Here is a 16,254-nt window from a genome sequence, read left to right on the forward strand (position 1 = left end):
CTCCAAAAGGGCTGGGATTACAGGTGTGAGCCACTGCTCCTCGCCCCCGTGTATGTTCTTAGCAGCTTTGTTGAAAATGAGTTCACTGTAGATGTATGGATTTGTTTCTGGGTTCTCTATTCTGTTCCATTGGTCTATGTGTCTGTTTTTATGCCAATACATGCTGTTTTGGTTACCATAGCTTTGTAGTAGAATTTGAAATCAGGTAATGTGATTCTTCCAGTTTTATTCTTTTTGCTCCGGTTAGCGTTGGCTTTCTGGGTCTTTTGTGGTTTCATAAAAATTTTAGGATTTAAAAAAAAATTTCTGTGAAGAATGCCATTGGCATTTTGATAGGCATTGAATTGAATCTGTAGATTGCTTTGGGTAGTATGGACATTTTTAACAATATTGAGTCTTCCAATTCATAAACATGGAGTATTTTTCCACTCTTTTGTGTCCTCTTCAATTTCTTTCATCAATGTTTTATAGTTTTCATTGTAGAGATGCTTCACTTCTTTGGTTCAGTTAATTCCTAAGTATTTAATTTTATTTGTGGCTATTGTAAATGGGATTACTTTTTTGATTTTTTCTTCAGATTGTTCATTGTTGGCATTTAGAAATGCTACTGATTTTTGTATGTTGATTTTGTATCCTGCAACTTTACTGAATTTGTTTATCAGTAGTAATAGTTTTTGTGTGGGGTCTTTAGGTTTTTCCAAACATAAGATCATATAATCTGCAAACAAGGATAATTTGACTTTTTCTTTTCTAATGTGGATACCTGTTATTTCTTTCTGTTGTCTGATTGCTCTAGCTAGGACTTCCAGTATTATGTTGAGTAACAGTGGTGAATGTGGGCATCCTCGTCTTGTTTCAGCTCTTAGAGAAAAGGCTTTCAGTTTTTCCCCATTCAGTATGATACTAGCTGTGGGTCTGTCACATATGGCTTTTATTGTGTTGAAGTGTGTTCCTTCTATACCCAGTTTTTGAGAAGTTTTTAATCATAAAGGAATGTTGACTTTTATTATATGCTTTTATAGCATGAATTGAAATGATATGGTTTTTATCTTTCATTCTGTTAGTATGATGTATCACATTGATTGATTTGCATATGTTGAACCATCCTTGCATCCCTGGGATAAATCCTAGTCAATCATGATGAATGATCTTTTAAATGTAATGTTGAATTTGGTTTGCTAGTATTTTGTTGAGGATTTTTTGCATCAATATTCATCAGAGATATTGGCCTGTAGTTTTCTTTTTTTGAAGTGTCTTTGGCTTTGGTATCAGGTTAATACTAGCCTCATAGAATGCATTTGGCAGTATTCTCTCCTTCTGTATTCTTTGGAATAGTTTGAGTATGACTGGTATTAGTTATTCCTTAAATGTTTGGTAAAATTCAGCTGTGAAGCCATTGGCTCTCAGACTTTTTTTTTTTTTTTTTTTTTTTTTTTTACTGGGAGACTGTTTATGTTGGCTTCCATATCATTACTTGTTATTGGTCTGTTCAGGTTTTGGATTTCTTCATGGTTTCATCTTAGTAGGTTGTATGTACCTAGGAATTTATAATTTCCTCTGGATTTTCCAATTTATTGGTCTATAGTTGCTCATGATAGCGTCACTAATGGTCCTTTGAATTTCTGCACTATCAGTTGTAATGTCTCCTTTTTCATCTTTGATTTTATTTATTTGGTTCTTCTCTTTTTCTTTTTTTGAGATGGAGTCTCACTCTGTCACCCAGGCTGGAGTGCAGTGGCGCGATCTCGGCTCACTGCAACCTCTGCCTCCTGGGTTCAAATGATTCTCCTGCTTCAGCCTCCTGGGTACTGCTGGGACTACAGGAGTGTGCCACCATGCCCGGCTAATTTCTTGTATTTTTAGTAGAGATGGGGTTTCACCGTGCTAGCCAGGATGGTCTCGATCTCCTGACCTCGTGATCCATCCATCTCGGCCTCCCAAAGTGCTGGGATTACAGGCGTGAGCCGCTGTGCCAGCTGGTTCTTCTCATTCTTAGTTAGTCTGGCTAAAGGTTTATTAATTTCTTTTATCTTTTTTAAAAGCCAGCTTTTCATTTTGTTGATCTTTTGTATTTTTTTTTCATTTCAGTGTCATTTAGTTGTGTTCTGATTTTTATTTCCTTTCTTTTACTAATTTTCAGTTTGGTTTGCTCTTGCTTTTGTAGTTCTTTAGGATGCACTTGCTGGGCGCAGTGGCTCACGCCTGTAATCCTAGCACTTTGGGAGGCTGGGGTGGGTGGATCACCTGAGGTCAGGAGTTTGAGACCAGCCTGGCCAACATGGTGAAACCGTGTCTCTACTAAAAATACAAAAATTAGCTGGGCCTGGTGGCATGTGCCTGTAATCCTGCTACTTGGGAGGCTGAGACAGGAGAATCACTTGAACCTGGGAGGCAGATGTTGCAGTGAGCTGAGACCGTGCCATTGCACTCCAGCCTGGGCAACAAGAGCAAAATTATGTCTCAAAAAAAAAAAAGATGTACTGTTAGGTTAATTATTTGAAGTTGTTCTTTTTTGATGTATGCACATATAGCTGTGAATTTCCCTCTTAGCACTGCTTTTGCTGTATCCCATAGGTTTTTGTATGTTGTGTTTCCATTATAATTTGTTCGAAGAAAATTTTCAATCTCCTTCTTAATTTTTTCATTGACCTACTAGTCATTGAGGAGCATGTTGTTTAATTTCCACATGTTTGTATAGTTTCCAAAATTATTCTTGTTATTGATTTCTGGTTTTATTCCATGTGGTCAGAGAAGATGCTTGGTATTATTTCAACTTTTATGGAATGTGTTTAGACTTGTTTTGTGACCTAACATACAGTTTATCCTTGAGAATGATCAACATGTTGAGGAGAGGAATATGTATTCTGTAGCCCTTGGATGAAATGCTCTGTAAATATCTATTAGATCCATGTATTCTATAGTGGAGATTAAGCCCGATGTTTCTTTGATGATTTTCTGTCTGGAAGATCTGTCCTATGCTGAAAGTGGGGGGGTTGAAATCTCCAGCTATTATTGTATTGAGGTTTCTCTGTGTCTTTAGCTCTAATAATATTTGCTTTATGTATCTGGGTACCCCACTGTTGAGTGCATATATATTTAAAATTGTCATATCCTTTTGCTGAATTGACCCCTTTATCATTATATAGTGACTTTCTTTATCTCTTCTTACAATTTTTGTCTTGAAATATATTTTGTCTGATATAAATATAGCTACTCCTGCTCTTTCTTTGGTTTCCATTGGCATGGAATATCTTTTTCCATTCCTTCATTTTTAGTCTATGTGTATCTTTATAGGTGAAGTGTGTTTCTTGTAGGCAACAGATTATTGAGTCTTCTTTTATTTTGTTTTATATCCATTCAGCCACTCTGTGTCATTTCATTGGAATGTTTAGTCCATTTACATTCAGGTTATTATTAATCAGTAATGACTTACTCCTGCCATTTTGTTATTTGGTTTCTGGTTGTTTTGTGGTCTTCTCATCCTTCTTTCCTTCCTTTCTGTTTTCCTTTTAGCGAAGATGATTTTCTCTGGTGGTATGATTTAATTTCTTGTTTTTATTTTTTGTTTATTTGTTATATGTTTTTTGATTTGAGGTTACCCTGAGACTTGCAAATACTATCTGATAATCTATTATTTTAAATGGATGACAACTTAACACTCATTGCACAGACAACAAGCAAACTAACAAGCAAAAAAAAAAAAAACTCATAAAAACTTTACATTAACATTGTCTCTCCACTTTCTTTTTATTTTATCTCTTTGTTGATGTCTTGAAAAGTTGTTATAGTTTTTATTTTTGATGGAGTCATCATTTATTCTTTCTACTTAAGAATAGTTTACACACCACAATTACAGTGTTATAATATTCTGTGCACTTACTACTGAGTTTTGTATAAGAAATTACCATGGGCTGGGCGCGGTGGCTTACGCCTGTAATCCCAGCACTTTGGGAGGCCGAGGTGGACAGATCACGAGGTCAGGAGGTCGAGACCATCCTGGCTAACACGGTGAAACCCCATCTCTACTAAAAATACAAAAAGTTAGCCGGGCATGGTGGCACGCGCCTGTAGTCCCAGCTACTTGGGAGGTTGAGGCAGGAGAATGGCGTGAACCTGGGAGGCAGAGCTTGCAGTGAGCAGAGATGGTGCCACTGCACTCCAGCCTGGGCAATGGAGCGAGACTCCATCTCAAAAAAAAAAAAAAAGAAATTACCAGATAATTTCTTACTGTTTATTGACGTTCTTTTTTTTTTTTTTTTTCCAGTTTGAAGAACTCCCTTTAGCATTTCTTGTAGGACAGGCCTGGTGTTGATGAAATTTCACAGCTTTGGTTTTTCTTTTCTTTTCTTTTTTTTTTTTTGAGATGAAGTCTCACTCTGTTGCCCAGGCTGGAGTGCAGTGGCACAGTCTCAGCTCACTGCAACCTCTGCCTCCCGGGTTCAAGTGATTCTCTTGACTCAGCCTCCCGAGTAGCTGGGATTACAGGTGCCCACCACCACACCCAGCTAATTTTTGTATTTTTAGTAGAGACATGTTGGACAGGCTGGTCTCGAACTCCTAACCTCAAGTGATCTGCCTGCCTTGGCCTCCCAAAGTGCTGGGATTACAGGCGTGAGCCACCACACCTAGCCAGCTTTGTTTTTTTCTAGGAAAGTCTTTCTCCTTCATGGTTGAAAGATATTTTCACCAGATATACTATTCTAGGGTAAGTTTTTTTTTTCATTCAGTACTTTAAATTTGTCATGCCACTCTCTCTCAGCCTTTAAGATTTCCACTGAAAAGTCTGCTGTTGGAGCTACATTATATGTTATTTGTTTCTTTTCTCTTCCTGCTTTTAGGACACACACACATACACACATACACACACACAGACACACACACATACACATATATTTTTTAGACAGGGTCTTGCTTTGTCACTTAGGCTGGAGTGTAGTGGCACAATCATGGCTCATGGCTCATGGCTCGCTGCAGCCTTGAACTGCTGGGCTCAAGTGATCCTCCTGCCTCGGTCTCCCAAAATGCTGAGATTACACATATGAGGCACTGCACCTGGCCGGGATTCTTTCTTTACCCTTGATCTTTGGGAGTTTGATTATTAAATGCTTTGTGGTATTTGACGGACATCCTTGCAGTTTAAGATGACACTTTTAAAATAAATTATCTCCTAATGATGACTTGAGCCCTTCCACTCAACAGGAGAATCAGCAGAACCTGTAGGATCTTATTTGGAATTGACATTCTCTATTGTAATTTTGTTCCTATTTATTTTTAAATTTTCTTTTTGTTTCACTGGAAAGGAAAGATGATGCTCAGTTTTAAACATTAAAAGTGTACCAGTTGCGTTGTTACAATAAAACTAAATGTGTACACACACACACAATTTTAAGTTCTTAATTGAAAAATAACAATTGTAATAATTATGGGGTAAAATGCGGTGGTTTCATAAGTGTATAGATTGTGGAATGATTAAATCAAGCTAATCAACATACCCATCATCCACATACCCTTTTTTTTTTTTTTTGGTGAGAACATTTAAAGTCTCTTTTAGGAATTTTGAAGTATATAATACGTAATTGTTTACTCTAGTCATCATGCTGTAAGATAGATCTCAAAAACTTTTTCCTCCTGTCTGACTGAAACTTTGTACCCTCTAACCAACATGTCCCCATTCCCCCCACACCCCTCCCACCTCTGGTAAAGCACATTATACTCTCTACCTCTATGAGTTTGACTTTTTAGAATTTCACATATAGGTGAAATAATTGTTTTTTTGCTTATTTTAAAAAGATGGCATTATTAATTGAAAAATTCCAAGTCAAAACAGTTGTTTCCCACCAATACGTTGCTGCTATTATTCCACTGTCTTCTGGATTCATTTTTTGCTGCTGAGAAGCCAGTTGTCTAATTGCCTTGTCATTGTAGTGGCCTTCTCTTTTTGCGTATTAAAAAATCTCTTTGACTTTGGTGTTTTGTAGACTTTACAATAATCTTAAATGTGTTTTTATTTTTATTTATCATTTTTGAAAGTTGTTATGTTTCATTAATGAGGGCACTATACTATGCCCAGAACTATGTATGTTCTTAGAAATATCCTTGTTTTTTTCCTCTCTTGGGCACTGAAAGCCTTGCCACCTGTATCTGCCATAGGATCATAAAGATTAATGTACTCATGCCTTTTACACTCGTTCATGGTGGGAATCTGTTCATCTCCCATATCCCAGATTGAAATAATAAAATTCTCAATACATGGCATTACTACCTCCTACCTTTCTCCATTTGTGTTCTTTGATTTTGGATTATGAGCTTAGAATCCCTTTAGGATATCTCCAAGAAGATTTTTAACCCTGGGTATAGGGTATATTCTTTTCAGAGAATGTGAGGAGAGAGTTAGTTTAATTTTTGCCAGGCTCACCGTCTATTAGGGAACATCTTAAACTAAACTCTCAGCTTTTCCTCCTAAAGCAGATTGTGTTTTATTCTACTTGGAGCCAAGACTGATAAATGCAAAGCTGGGACTTTTTTCAGGGCTGTCCACTGGATTTTCTTTTTTCTTTTTCTTTTTCTTTTCTTTTCTTTTCTTTTTTTTTTTTTTTTGAGTCGGAGTCTCGCTCTGTCGCCCAGGCTGGAGTTCAGTGGCGCGATCTTGGCTCACTGCAAGCTCCGCCTCCCGGGTTCACGCCATTCTCCTGCCTCAGCCTCCTGAGTAGCTGGGACTACAGGCGCCCGCCACCTCGCCCGGCTAATTTCTTGTATTTTTAGTAGAGACGGGGCTTCACCGCGTTAGCCAGGATGGTCTCGATCTCCTGACCTCGTGATCTGCCCACCTTGGCCTCCCAAAGTGCTGGGATTACAGGCGTGAGCCACCGTGCCCGGCGACCACTGCATTTTCTTTTCCCCATAAATGGGCCATTAAAACCAAAACTCTAGGTAACCATGGATTGTTAGGTACTCTCAAGGAAACTTTTGCTTTAGCACTCACTGGATTCTACCTCTCTGGATTCGTGATTTGTCATCATTTTTGGCTTTGGAGAATTTCTCTTACATTTTGTAAGCTGTGCTTTGACTTTAAAAATATTAAAATAATTTTCTCCATCACTTTCAAGAGTGTTGTTTAGAGGATTTTTGGGACTGTTTAGTTTGCATATTGCTGAAGGTGGATGTCCTTTGTTACTTCTAGTGCAGGGTATCAGTCTCTTGCAATAGAAGACACAGTTTTGGAAACAGGGCTAACCGTTTCTCTTCAGAATGACCAGATAATTAGGTTGGGTCTTGTGACTGATTAACTGCTTTGTTATAGGGGGAGGACAGAGAGAAAATTGAGTTGTGGTGGCAATTGTGGTCAAGATGGTAGTACAGGGGAATTCCATCTACTGAAGGCAGAGAGCATTGCTAGGAAATATTAAACCGTATTACCTACAGACATCTACTTTCAAAAGAAAGATACAAGCTTCCAGGGATCAGAAATGGAGTAGAAAACCCAATCTCTGACTGAGTAGCTGATATTTTGATGACTCATGGTACTGGGACTAAACTATATAATGGCAACTGGGATTTCTGCTCCTTTGAGGGGGCTAAAATTTGGCTCATTGCTAATGTTCAAAGGTTGAAGAGGCACTAACCACTGTTGCATGGTTGTGCCTGTAGTTGATCAAGGAAAGACAAACTGAAACTTGGAATGAGCCTCTGTGTAATTGATTACACCTGTGACTTTCCAGAAAGACAAGTTACAAGAGTTCCAAAGCCCCAATTCTGAATGGTGGTCCTGGGAAGACTAGGAAGTGGAAACTATAAAAATTATAAATATGGGATTCAGAAGATGAATTCCCACCCAGAGTGTGCCCACTAATGAAAATTACTAAGCACGAGCAATCTAATGTGATTAAAAACAAATAATGAGAGATTTTACCTGTGGGGAAATTGAATCAATTTAGCTATTAAAGTTAAAAAATTTTCAAAACATAAATGATGGAATACCTTCCATGAACAAACTAGAAGTTTATGATACCAAGTGGGAAGTTTTGAAGCAAAAATCTTGAGAAAAAATCCTTAAAAAAAAATTCTTTGAAATGAAAACTTTCTTATAGAAGTATAAACAGAATAACAAAAAACAAAACAAAACAAACAGAATATTGTAAGCAGTCAACCAGAGTAGTTAATTGGATTAAAGAATAAAGGAAGTTGGGGCCAGGCGTGGTGGCTCACTTTTGGAGGCCGAGGTGGGCGGATCACTTGAGGTCAGGAGTTCAAGACCAGCCTGGCCAACATGGTGAAACCCCATCTCTACCAAAAATACAAAAAATAGCTGGGTGTGATGGCAAGCATCTGTAATCCCAGCTTCTTGGAAGGCTGAGGCAGGAGAATCGTTTGAGCTCAGGAGGCAGAGGTTGCAGCGAGCCAAGATCGGGCCACTGTACTCCAGCCTGGGTGACAAAGCGAGACTTCATCTCAAAAAAAAAAAAAATACAGGAAGTTCGATTTGATAAGGTATACATACACTCACAAACATACACGTATATTAAGATATCAAGATGTTATGAGCCAGGGGAGATTCATTGAGCAGTGCCATTATATATCTGATTGGATTTCTTTCTTTTCTTTCTTTCTTTCTTTTTTTCTTTTTTTTTGGACAGGGTCCTGTTCTGTTGCCCAGGCTGGAGTACAGTGGCACAATCTCAGCTAACTGCAACCTTCGCCTCCTGAGTTCAAGCGATTCTCCCGCCTCAGCCTCCCAAGTAGCTGGGATTACAGGTGTGTGCCACCACGCCCAGCTAATTTTTGTATTTTTGGTAGAGACGGGGTTTCTCCATGTTGGCCAGGCTGGTCTTGAACTCCTGACCTCAGGTGATCCACCCACCTCGGCCTCCCATCTGATTGGATTTCATGGGGATATAGGCGATATTCCAAGAGATGAAACTTAAGATTTTGTGGTATTTCAGGCAAGAAATAGTTTCCAATATTGATAGTTAACTAAATTATATCAAGCTAAATGAAAATATAGTCTACCCCTAGACACATTGTAGTAAACTGTAGAACACCAAAGGCAAATCAACATTTTAAAAAATATACTAAAATTGGCCAGATGTGGTGGATCACACCTGTAATCCCAGCACTTTGGGAGGTCAAGGTGGGTGGATCACTTGAGCCCAGGAGATCCAGACTAGCCTGGGCAACATGGTGAAACCCTGTTCCTACAAAAAATACACTTGAGCCTGGGATGTTGAAGCTTCAGTGAGCCGTGATTGCACCACTGCACTCCAGCTTGGGCGACAGAGTGAACCCTGTCTTAAAAAACTCTCTCTCTCTCTCTCTCTACACACACACACACACACACACACACACACACACACACGAACAGTCAAATTACATATAAAAGGACTAACAACTTGATTGACAGAAGACATCCTGCAACAACAAAAAATGGCAAAACAACGGGCTAATATCTTTAAAGTACTGTAGTTAAATATCATTTTAAAATTAAGAATGAAGGTGTAATTAAAACATTTACAGTCAATTCTAAGAAAGTTTATCACACAAAAACATGCTCAGACTTACAGAAGCAAGATAGTTTATCACATGTAAGACACAGTGGAAAGAAATATTAAAGGATATTCTTCACAAAAAGAAAACTGAAGCTACAATGAAGGAGTGGAATGTAAGAATAAAAATGTAGGAAATAATTGGTAAGGCATAGTAGTAGATCTGAATAGTTATTGATGTTTTTAAATAAAATAAAACCAGCTTGTTGACATCAGCTTTACCAGTAATCTTTTATCTCCTGTATAAAAATATGAGGCAACTACAGTAGTAAACTAACATTTTAAAAGTTAGAAGTTTGGTTTACATGAAAAAAAACTCAGGGTAGATTTTAAAAGGTATAAAATAATGTGGAATAGCAGGAATGCAAACACTTTCCATTGGGTGAAATCACTAGATTAACAAATTAAAAAAAAATACATAACACAATGCATGCTGAAAACATCTGATAAAATTCAACACAAATTTTCATTTAGAATTAGAAGACTAGAAGAAAACTTCAGCAGGATAAGGGGTTCCTAGGAAGAAGCAACATACAGTCTTGTATAGTAAGCATACTATTTGGCAGTTTCCTTGGAGAGCAGTTGGAAAAACCCTGAGAAAAGCCATGGTTAAGTCTTCCAAAATTCATGGGAAAAAAATACAAGGTAACTAACAACGTAAGAGATCTGGTGATTTCTTGGTTTGGGGAGAAGCGGGAGTGGCAGTATGATGCTGGAGAAAGACTGGAATTTGAGAGAAACAACTGATGCAAAACGAGGGAGAATGAAGGGATCTGAATATGACCTTGTAAAGAAGCCCAGAAATCTGGACACATTTTCTGGTATCCTTGCGCAGATTTTCTATTTAAAGATGAGGTCTAGAATATGCCTTTTCTTGCTGACGTCTTCATCTCCTACTATCGGTAGTGTGCAGCGAAAAAGCAATTGTCCGAACACGCGGTGCCCAATTTCCAGGTTGTTGGATACTCAATGTGAGAGATTCCCGCAATCCTAGAGGGCCTCCAGCAGAGCGGCCAGGATTGTTGTGTGTACGTGGGGGTGGGGGTTTATGCCTGGAACAGGCGTCTGCGGGCCTTGCACGGAGGGCGTTCCGGGAGCGGCGAGCGCGCATGGGGACCTGGACTCCCCACGCACGGAGAGGGAGGTAGAGGTTGGAGAGGTGAGCTGGGGACAGGCTCCAGAAGGCGGAATTCCAGGTCAAAGGTGGGGCGTGGAGAGCGTCTCTCTGAACTGGGGTTGGGGGCCAGAGCACAGGGTTCTGGGATGGGGCCCTCCCGGTAGGGGATGAACATACTTCCAGAGGAGGGGTAGAGCCCAGCGGCTGAGCCGGCTGGGGAGTCCATCCGGAGCTCCGGGAACTCGGGGTCCGCGTCCTCCTCGTAGGCCTCTTCCTGGGCGGCGATCTCTGGGACAGATGCGCAGAATTCCAGCTCGACGACGACGTCCTCCCTGACAGCGCCCAGGAAAACGTCCACTTCCAGCCCGGTAGACGAGTCGTGCTGCGCTCCTGAGCGTTCGTCGACGGAGCTCAGGAGGACCTCTGGGATCAGGATGAGGGTGTGTCCACCGAGAGACACTCGCAGGATCGACGTTGGTGCGGGCTCCAGCACCAGGTCGACGTCGTCCAGGGGCACACGCAGGGCACAGCCCGCGGCCAGGACCACTATGGAGGTGAGCGCGCCCACGGCCGGGTCCCCCGCCGGGTCTTCCAGGCTGGGTGCCGCGCGGGGTTCGGGGCCCGCGGGCTCCTCCAATCGGAGGCGCTTGGCAGGGCCGGGTCCTCCTGGCTGCTGTCCCCACCAGGGCGCAGGGCAGGCGCTGGGGCTGCGGGGCAGGCTGACCATCGCCTCGACGGCGCTGTGGACGGCGCTCCTGGGCCTAGCAGCGGACGTGGGGAGCGCGGCGGTGAAGTCCTCTTTGAAGTAACAGATGTCGGTGGTAGGGGAGGCGGGTTGGGGCGAGCGGGGCGCAGGACCGCGCGACGCGGGGCTTGTCCTCGGAGCTCCAGGGGCGCCTCCTGGGGGACCGTAGTCTGGGCTGCTGGTGGTGCCTCGCCGGCCACCGGGCTCAGCCTAGCTCGTTGGACCCTTGGGCCTTCCTGATGCAGACCCGGATGCGCACTGCAAAGCCAATTATGTTGTAAATGACGGCAGCGGAACCGAAGTCGCAAAATGTCACGCAATGCTCCGCCCCCTGGAGGACCCGCTCTACAGGCGGAGGTATCCGTGCTGTCCAGTATCCGTGGCTATAATTGGTCGGACACGCTGGGGAAATACTCTTATAGGCCTCTAGGGGGCAGAATGATCAGTATAACTTATTCAGAAAAAATGATACAACTGTAATAGAATTTAAAAGATGGCTCGCCTTTAGAACTCATGTTGTCTTGTGATTTCAGGGATTCTAGAGAAAAGACCACTCAGATCTCTCCGACCCATCCAAATGCTACATACAATTCCTTTAATGCTACTAAATTATTTCATTTTAGGAGTATTCAGAAAATACAGATTTCTACTTGGGAAAATTGATTTTAAAATTCTAAGTGAAGCTGGGAGTGGTGGCTCGCGCTTGTAATCCCAGCACTTTGGGAGGCTGAGGAAGGCTGATCGCTTGAGCCCAGGAGTTCAAGACCACTCTGGGCAACATGGTGAGACTCGGTCCCTATGAAAAATTTAAAAATTCAAAAATTAGCCTGGCGTGGTGGTGCGTACCTGTGGTCCCAGCTATTTGGGAGGCTGAGATGGCAAGATCGATGGAGCCCGGGAGGTCAAAGCTGGAGTGAACCGTGGTGGCGCCACTGCACTCCAGCCTGGGCAACAGAGTGAGACCCTGTCTCAAAAAAAAAAAAAAAAAAAAGTGAAACATTTGTGAATAGTTTCATCCTGAAAGTTAAAAAGTTATAAAATTATTAATCATATTAAAATTTAAAACAATATTAATAAAATTATTTTTTTCTTTTCTTTTTTTTTTTTGAGATGGAGTCTTGCTCTGTCGCCCAGGCTGGAGTGCAGTGGCGCGATCTCGGCTCACTGCAAGCTCCACCTCCTGGGTTCACGCCATTCTCCTGCCTCAGCCTCCCGAATAGCTGGGACTACAGGCGCCCACCACCGTGCCCGGCTAATTTTTTTTTGTATTTTTAGTAGAGACGGGGTTTCACCGTGTTAGCCAGGATGGTCTCGATCTCCTGACCCCGTGATCTGCCCCCCTCGGCCTCCCAAAGTGCTGGGATTACAGGCATGAGCCACCGCGCCTGGCCGTATAAAATTAATTTTTAAATTGAACACTTATATTTCCATGACTCTTGAATTTTTTTTTTTTTTGACAGAGTCTGACTCTGTCTCCCAGGCTGGAGTGCAGTGGTGCAATCTCAGCTCACTGCAGTCTTGGCCTCCCAGGCTCCGGTGATCCTCCCACCTCAGCCTCCGGAGTAGCTGGGACTACAGGCCTGTGCCACCACACTGGCTATTTTTTTTGTATTTTTAGTAGAGGCAGGGTTTTGCCATGTTGCCCAGGCTGGTCTTGAACTCTTGGGCTCAGGCGATCCTCCCTCATCGGCCTCTCAAAGTGCTGGGATTACAGGTGTGAGCCACTGCATCTGACCTGAGCTTTTTTTTTTTTGAGACGGAGTCTCACTCTGTCACCTAGGTTTGAGTTAAGTGGCACGATCTTGGCTCACTGCAACTTCCGCCTCCCGGGTTCAAGCCATTATCCTGCCTCAGCCTCCCGAGTAGCTGGCAGTACAGGCACTTGCCACCATGCCTGGCTAATTTTTGTATTTTTAGTAGAGACAAGGTTTCACCATGTTGGCCAGTGTAGTGTCAAACTCCTGACCTCAAGTGATCTGCCTGCCTCGGCCTCCTAAAGTGCTGGGTGCTGGGGTTACACCGTGCCCAGCCCTGAGTTTTTTTGTTTTGTTTTTTTTTTGTTTGAGACAAAGTCTTGCTCTTGTCCCCCAGGCTGGAGTGCAATGGCGCGATCTCAGCTCACTGCAACCTCCGCCTCCCGGGTTCAAGTGATTTTCCTGCCTCAGCCTCCCGAGTAGCTGGGATTACAGGGACTTACCACCATGCCCGTCTAATTTTTGTATTTTTAGTAGAGAGGGGGTTTCACCATGTTGGCCAGGCTGGTCTCGAACTCCTGACCTCAGGTGATCCACCCGCCTCGGCCTCCCAAAGTGCTGGGATTACAGGCGTGAGCCACCATGCCCTGCCAGTCCTGAGTATTTTAAAAAACGATCTTCTTCATTCTTCACAACACCTGAGGCTCAGTGGTAAAGCAAATTTTTCTTAAAAAAATAATTTAAAAAATTTGTGTGGGTATATAGTAGAGGTATATATTTATAGGGTACATAAGATGTTTTGATACAGAAATGCAGTGTGAATAAGCACATTATAGAAAATGGGGTATCCATCTCCTCAAGCATTTATCCTTTGAGTTACAAACATACCAGTTACACTCTCTAAGTTATCAAATAGTAGGTCTTATTCATTCTTTGTGTTTTTTTTTTTTGTATGCATTAGCCATCCTCACTTCCCTGGTAAAGCAAATTTTTCAAAATCAAATACCCAGGTTGTGTTGGATGTGGGAATCAAATGCACAGATATAGCTGGCTTTAAATCAAAGACTCTTTCCTGACACTTTTATGAGGAAAGTAGGAGTAGTAGATCACTAATTGGTACTGTGTATGCCTTTCAAATTAACAGGTAATACCCCTTTCCCCATTCTTTTTTCAAAATGGCTTTCCCTGCTTACATTCCCGTGAGCAGAGTATGTTTCCATTTCACTAAATCTTTGCAAGCATTTCTTATTGCCACATTCTTAAATCTTTTTCAAGCTATTGTAGTAAAATGCTATTTCATTTTGCATTTCTGATTACCAATAAAGTGAACCATTTTTCCTTTTTTTTATTATACTTTAAGTTCTAGGGTACATGTGCACAACGTGCAGGTTTGTTACATATGTATACATGTGCCATGTTGGTGTGCTGCACCTATTAACTCGTCATTTACATTAGGTATATCTCCTAATGCTATCCCTCCCCTCTCCTCCCACCCCTTGATGGGCTCCGATATGTGATGTTCCCCTTTCTGTGTCCAAGTGTTCTCATTGTTCAATTCCCACCTATGAGTGAGAACATGTGGTGTTTGGTTTTTCGTTCTTGCGATAGTTTGCTGAAAATGATGGTTTCCAGCTTCATCCATGTCCCTACAAAGGACATGAACTTACCCTTTTTTATGGCTAAAGTGTACCATTTTTTCATATGCTTATTTGCTATTCTTGTATCTTCTTATTTGAAATGCTCCTATCTTCTATTTTTTTACTTTTAAAAAACTCAGGTTCACAATATTGTATACCAGTTATTCATCAGATATATGTGTAGCAAATATCTCTGTCATTCTCCCACAGTTTTTGAAGGCATTAGCACCTGATTCACTATTATTCCCAGCCGATCTACTTCTGATATAATTTGTGGTAATTTTAATGTTTTCATAGATTTTTCCCCCTGAAGTCCTAGCCTCTTAGTTCACAATTTTGTTCTGCCTCCTACCTCACTGACTCATACCCTTGACTTTGTCGTTACCCCAAGTTGTAATCCCTTTATAATCACAATTTCAACATTTTATTCTCACAGCACCACCTTCTAACTTTCTAACTCAGTTTTAAAAAATATCCAAATCTATCCATTTTTCATTCTCTCTGGAAAAATCCTTTTATCCTACCATCTTTTAATGGAAACTGATATCATCAGGTTCTCACTTCCCTCTTTACCGGGAACTTAAATTCCACGGACAGCCTTGATAGTCATTGTCATATTTATATCTTCATCTTTCTTTCCTGTCTACTGCTTTGCTGGTTAAATCTATCTGCCTACTCAGTGCCCTTACTTGTATGGCTGAATGTGTCTGGAGAAAAACACTCAATCTCTTTGACTAGTCTCACTTTATAATCATGATCACCAACCTCCAGTGGGTTCCTAATGCTGCCAAGTGATCTTACTATATTGCTCTAGTCCATTCATTCTCTCACTCTTCCAGATGAATATTGCTTGCTTTCTCTTTTCTTCTCAAGCCTCCAATACCTAATCTCTTATTTTCACTTTTAAATGGTCACCTTACTTTCTTTTCACTGAGACAATAGAAGCAATCTGAAGATATTTTTCAAAATTCCCATAATCACATCGGCCCATATAGTTGCATCGGGACTACATATTCTCTCTTCTTTCCTGTTCCCTTAGATAAATTGTTCATGGTCCTAGCAAAGGCCACCCCCTCCACTTGTGCAGTTGATTTAATCTCATCTTGCCTTCTCAAGAACATTACTTGAGTAATTCTGTCTCTGTCCTGGATCATCAAATTTTAGCTATCTCATCAAATTTTAACTACTGAATCAGTATCTTCAATATATAATTTGAGAGGAAACCTCTTCTGTGTTAAACAAAAACTCTTGACTTGACTTAAACTCCTCCAGTTTCTGCACCAACTTTCTCCTTATATACCCAAACTCTTGAGTTAGTCAACAATACTTACATTCCCCAATTTCCTTCCTCCCATGCTCTCTTGAGCCCATTCTAATCAGACTCCTGTCTGTGCCAGTCATCTATAAACCCTCTTACTAAGGTCACTAATGACCCCTATATTATTACATCCAGTAGTTAATTCTCAGTCCTCATCTTGCATTCACTCTCTCCTTTAAACATTTACCCGCCTGGCATCCAGGA

At 41.3% G+C, this 16,254-nt stretch overlaps 1 protein-coding gene across 1 annotated transcript; it reads right to left on the minus strand.

The window, feature by feature from the left end:
• Positions 1-9,651: 9,651 nt before the first annotated feature.
• Positions 9,652-11,648, minus strand: LOC101152850 (proline-rich protein 23B). Its single transcript, XM_019023523.3, has one exon. The coding sequence runs from the start codon at positions 11,381-11,383 to the stop codon at positions 10,586-10,588; it is 798 nt and encodes a 265-aa protein (XP_018879068.2). The 5' UTR covers positions 11,384-11,648; the 3' UTR covers positions 9,652-10,585.
• Positions 11,649-16,254: the final 4,606 nt, after the last annotated feature.

The sequence above is a fragment of the Gorilla gorilla genome, chromosome 2 (genome assembly GCF_029281585.2).
Source record: "Gorilla gorilla gorilla isolate KB3781 chromosome 2, NHGRI_mGorGor1-v2.1_pri, whole genome shotgun sequence".
NCBI classification, from domain to species: domain Eukaryota; kingdom Metazoa; phylum Chordata; class Mammalia; order Primates; family Hominidae; genus Gorilla; species Gorilla gorilla.

Excerpts from the sequence above, each read along its gene's own strand:
- LOC101152850 (XM_019023523.3), bottom strand. The coding sequence starts at position 11,383 with ATGGTCAGCCTGCCCCGCAGCCCCAGCGCCTGCCCTGCGCCCTGGTGG.